The following is a 5740-nucleotide window of genomic DNA, read 5'->3' as shown; positions in this document are numbered from 1 at the left end:
CTGGGAAATTCCTTATATCACTATCTAAACAAAATATTATAAATATATTTGGACAATAATATTAATATTGCAGCTTGTTAATAGAGAAGGAGAGCGCACTGTGGAAACATACTAGAATTAAATGATGGGAATGTGTAATGTATCCTCAGTCATGGTTTAAAGAATGAGAAATTGAGCTATCTATTACGCCACTAAACTATCGTTGTGTCGCATCGCGGTGATTTAGGACAGACATCCAGTGAGAGAAGGCCGTCTAAACGCATTAATCTAATTTTCTATTTTACTTTTCAGGTATTACCGGTTCAGTCTCCTTGTGTCATTGTGTTGGTCTGTAATATAGTTTAGCTTATGGGAATACTGTTAAGCAATTTTACATATTTATTCGATAATATTACCAACAATTTGGCATTAACACTAAATAACATTTTAACAGGTGCATGTTCGAAAACTACAGTACATATGATTACACAATTACTTGTACGATAATCTATAATTCAGTTTATATTTAGTCGGTGCCTTGAAATTGAGGTAGATTTTAGAAGGTCTAGTTGGGCGACTGCTGAGTCTGGAATTGGATCAGTACAACCAGGTAAGTTGTCACCGCTCCAGCCATCTGTACAGACAGAACACGTTGTCACTCTACAAGCTATTATATATTTCGTATTTTATAACTTTGTGTTCATATTTTTCATACCGGCATCTTAAATACATAGAGGTGATTTATACAGAGTAGACATAAGTATAGAAATATATACAGGCTTGTTACTACCGTAAATTAAAAAAACTAAGCAGTGTAATTACAAGAGATCCCTATTTACCGCTGTCAGCGTTTGGTTATGGACCGGAAAATTCCCGAGTGCAGAGAATCTTGCGTTGTGATGAGGCACCTGCAGGAGAAACCTCTCCAGCTAGAAAACGATCACAAGGATTTTAACAGGTTAATAAAATATAAGGTTTTCCTATATAAGAGTTACCCCCTTTACATGCAAATTATGTAAGTGTTTGAATAATAACTGATTAAGAAACACATATTTGTTTTAGTAATGCGCTGTTTGAAATTAAGCAAATATATTCCAAAAACATTAACATTGTAACTTAGGAAGCCCGTAGGGCAGTGCCGATATAGTCTTGTGTGTTTCAAACCCATAGAAAGCACAATTTGAACATGTTTTCAACTGATTCCGATTATCTATTAAATAGAAAATAATATTATTTGATACCAAACAAAAACGATACATTTTTCAGATAATATTGAATGTTCTTTTATCTATATAGTATATTTTAAAACATAACCCTGAAGGAACCCTACACTAAATGAAACAATTCTAATTTTATGTTTTAAAGTGGTGAGAAGTGAATACCTAGTAATTCAACTTTTAACACTATTTTTGTCTGTTATTGATTATTAACAGAATTCATCTTCAACTGAAAACTGGGGTCTTGCTTCTGTAAAGCAAAAAATATTTATTCACACATTTCTAAAATTAGGACGAGTTACAAATTGTTCGGTTTACAAACAAATTCTTTCTGAATCCTCAAAACTAAAGCATAAGTTGTATAAAATGGATAAATGTCTTAAGAACGTTATGAACTTGTAAAACTAAATAAAAAATCAGATAAACTTCATTTCGTCCGATCCAGGATTTATGTGAGTGAATTTTTCCAACTGGTCATAAATTCTTGTAAAAACAAAACTATAAAAATGGCGCACAGAACGTTAAAACTGTCTTTAGAATATAATATTTTGTAGTAATAGGGAAAACATTGGCAAAACAAAAATACCACTATTCGTGATAATTAAAGAACAAAAATGGAAAACGAAGAAAGGGCTATCAGAAAAGTAGGTAATTGTTCAACATTATTGGTTTTAAAGTCATCATATGAGGTGGGATTAAGCCAACATAATGCACCGACATAATACAAAATAAGCCATCTCTAAACGCAAACTTACAGAGTTTATACATAAAGTTAGCACATCAACCGTTAAGTGAACGTTTGGTCCAGGTTAGGCCACTTTGTGTGCTAATATTAAAAAAGAATGAACTACGAAACCGAAACAGATTGTAACAATTAAACCTCAACTAACCAAATTCTTTCACGCATCATGACATGACATCTAGGAACAAAGCAAAGTGCCAGAGTTCGCTGTTTTTACCCTTCCCCCTCCCAACAACCTCCATGTCTCATTGCGTCAGATGTCACGCCGTGAGGCCGCATGAATCGCCAAAATTGATTTACTAGTTAGTGTATACTATCGTCTGCGATGGTGTGACGTGTAGTAGTGCTCTTGAATTCTTGTGCTCCTTTACTTGCATCCTGTGCAGAGACAGCCCCTGGGTTAATTTTCTTCTATAGACTCCGAGCGGCTTCGAGCAAGTTCGGCAGATTTTATTCTCTTATATTCTTTTTATTTTAATAAAATCACTATTTCCCCACCTGATAAACAGGATATTTTGAATCCTTAAAACGTTGTGTTATACGTTTTGTAACATATAACATTGGTAAATGTCTGAATCACTAAATTACCTGTACATATCATCTTTATTAAATTATTTTCATAAATATAATTTGCTTGATTCTTAAATAAGCAGGTGCAGCTATGCTATTTACATGTGCGAGAAAGTTCTGTTGTAACTGTGGTTGATAATTTAATAATTATATTTATTTAGTTATAAAACATAGCACATCCAGATTTTAAAATGCTATCATAGATGAGCATCTCTAAAACATAGGTTGTTTCAGACATAGTTATTCCCTATTATGCCACACACAAGTATACAATATTGTCTTAGCTACTTAAGAAATAATTTTAACACATCAAGTATCGATATATTTTTAATAATATTATGATAAAATAGCTTAGTTAACTTCATTATTAATGTATTAAATATATTTAAATAATACATTGAAATTAAAGTAGATATATAATATATAAATATATATATATATATATATATATATATATATATATATATATATATATATGTGTGTGTGTATATATGAATTTATGACCGAAACCCTTGAAACTTTAAGTGTACAAATAAAAATACGTCGATTTCATGTTTTATCGGATTTTATACTAGCATATACTAAAGACCTAAAACATTTATTATTTTTATTACCTGTTCCTTCAAGACCGGATCCAGATGTTTGTTGATCAACTTGCAGATCATCGTACTTGTTTCGTCGGCCTAAAATAATATTAGATATTGAGAAATCACACTTTAAAATAACATTTATTCAGGTTAAGGGGTTTTTAAAAGCTTTAATTTAAGCGTTACGTTATTAAATTCTTCCTTGTTTAGACCATTTTTAATATTTAACTAACAAACATAAACTAAATTTATTAACACAAAGTATTTACCGTGTTAGTGACATTTGTGCTTGAGTTTACGAGTACAACCAGGTAGCAAACTTGACTCAGGATCCAGATTGATTCACTAGTCACTGAAATCATGTTACCATTTCTGACGTACAGGAAAAAGTAGTAAGATCGGATAGTGACGTGAATAAATGAGGAGGAGATAACGGCCATCAGCTGATCACCATAGAAGACATTAGCCTGGTGTACGGCGTCACACAGCATCCAGTAGGTGTTCATCAGAGTCTTCAGTTCATTAATCGTAGATTTTACACTGCCTACAAAGCATTATATTAATCATACATAATAAAAAAATATTTTGTTTGGTAACTAATAATAAGTTGTCCTTACAATTCTCTCTTGATATGACAACTACCTAATTACTCATAAGTGCCAATCAATTTCTTTTGGAATTTTAAACCAGAGATGCGTCAAAGGTATATTGTCGAAGGTAATTATTGTGGTCTAATAAAAGTTGTTAAGAAGAAATAGAACAGGATGTATTGCATATGTAATGCATACATCTATATTTTGTATACGTGGAAGTCTTCTCTTATTATTTATATCAATATAAAGTTGACTAAAAGTTAAAACTTCATTATTTCCTTTTACCTATTGAGAATTTAATTCTTTACTACAAATATAATTAAAATAAAATTAAAATATTAAATTTTTTTTTAACGAAACTACAATTTTTTATTATCTGAGGTGTAAGACTTGAAAGTAATTGGTTATGTTAGATAAATCCTCAACTAGTACATGCTTACGAGTTTTATGAATGTCGTCAATATTCGACAGACTGCAATTTATTTCAACCATATCCGTTATATTACTCCTTATTTCCTTCGTGATCCTGTCATTGACGGTTCTGAAGCAATCTGAGATGTTTGTAGCGACATGTGTGAAATGGACGAAGAAAGTGGCTTTGAAACAGTACAACGCCAACACGAAAAGGACTTGTATATTAGTTAAGCGAGATCGTCCGACCGGGACCCCACCGTGAATCATATGAGCCATTCGCTTACAGATGGTGACTGATATTGCTACGGCAATGCAGACCCCTCAAAACTTCACTGCTGCCTTCACCTCTGATGGCTTGTGCAGGAGATTGCGGTAGACACATTCCAGAGTGTCAAATACGTCGACGAGTCTTGGGTACTTCCGGACGTAGCTGAAGAAAATAACAGCGACCGTCACCTGCAGAGAGACAATATTCAGAATTAGTGTGGCATCAGAGGTTCTGGTGAACGAATGCAATGTCTGGCCATCCGGTCTGTCCATGAAATACATAAAAAGAGCGATGGTGGAGAATAACTCTTGCAGGATGAATAGGATTGAGCCCCACAGGAATCCTGTGATAGAGAATATTAGCCCTTTGATTCCTCTAGTCCTGGAAGTACATTCTATTGGGAGACCACCAACTATCCGGCAAAATCGAATCAGCTTATCAGGAAAACTCTTCATTTCTGTGAAATCTTTTCGTTAGATACTATCGAAGAATCCGACTGGACTAAAGTATATTACATTAGTTGATAGAAAACAATTTGTTACTGCTTGTCATTTATAAAAGGTACATTTGCAAAATAACTTGCTATTTTTGAAATAGATCATTTTATTGAATAAAAATCAATATCAATTATTGAAATTGTTTTCAGTGGTGTGGGGAAGTTTGGTTTGAAATCAGTTATTTTAGCAGGTACTGAATAATAATAACAATCTTCTAATCAGATAAAGTGCTCATTATTTTTACGAGTGTTATTGAACAAAGAAAATTTTAATTATTTAGTACGAAAGGAACAAGTATATGCAATGTACTTGAAGTCTCGAAACGGTTCAATAATCGTTTAACCATTTCTTGGAAAGCAATCTCATTTTCTATTCAATCGATATTTTATCTCATCAGGGTGGCGGCTCTCGAGAAATCTCTATTCATTTAAACATAATTTTTCTTTCGAAATCGTTGAATGAGGTTATTGGACTCATAATCGATATATTTATTATTCCTGCATGATTCGTTATATGAAAAGGCGGTTATATTTATAATAAAAAACTAATTACTGTACACTAGAATCGCTGTAGTGAAGCTGAGCTCTTCTGTCCACTGATAAGACTGACTCTGACTTCCGGATTTCAAGTACAGTCTTATGTAGGTTAAATTATCTAGTCATTTTTGTTATTCCTACAAGATTTAGGTTATTTTATAACCCTGCAGAAATCAAAAACTGGCCTGTCATTTCGGGGTAGTTTATTAGAGCCCAGAAACGTTATTGACCTACCGGCTGGCCTGTGCATGCCCCAGACCCGTTACTATTAGTAGTTTATAAAATTTTTAATTATGAAATGGACTTAGGGGTAACAATTCTCCCATAAATAATGTAT

General features: G+C 32.8%; 1 protein-coding gene across 1 annotated transcript; it reads right to left on the bottom strand.

Annotated features, from left to right (window-relative positions):
* Positions 1–544: 544 nt before the first annotated feature.
* Positions 545–4378, bottom strand: LOC124368155 (putative gustatory receptor 28b). The gene is made up of 5 exons (XM_046825431.1): positions 4195–4378; positions 3395–3639; positions 3123–3191; positions 819–908; positions 545–613 (listed from the first exon to the last, which is right to left on the bottom strand). The coding sequence occupies exons 1-5, from the start codon at positions 4376–4378 to the stop codon at positions 545–547; spliced, it is 657 nt and encodes a 218-aa protein (XP_046681387.1).
* Between the last annotated feature and the right edge of the window lie 1362 nt (positions 4379–5740).

The sequence above is a fragment of the Homalodisca vitripennis genome, chromosome 8, assembly GCF_021130785.1.
Source record: "Homalodisca vitripennis isolate AUS2020 chromosome 8, UT_GWSS_2.1, whole genome shotgun sequence".
NCBI classification, from domain to species: Eukaryota; Metazoa; Arthropoda; class Insecta; order Hemiptera; family Cicadellidae; genus Homalodisca; species Homalodisca vitripennis.
Note: the sequence above shows the minus strand (reverse complement) of the source record. Positions and strands in the feature narration are given on the sequence as shown.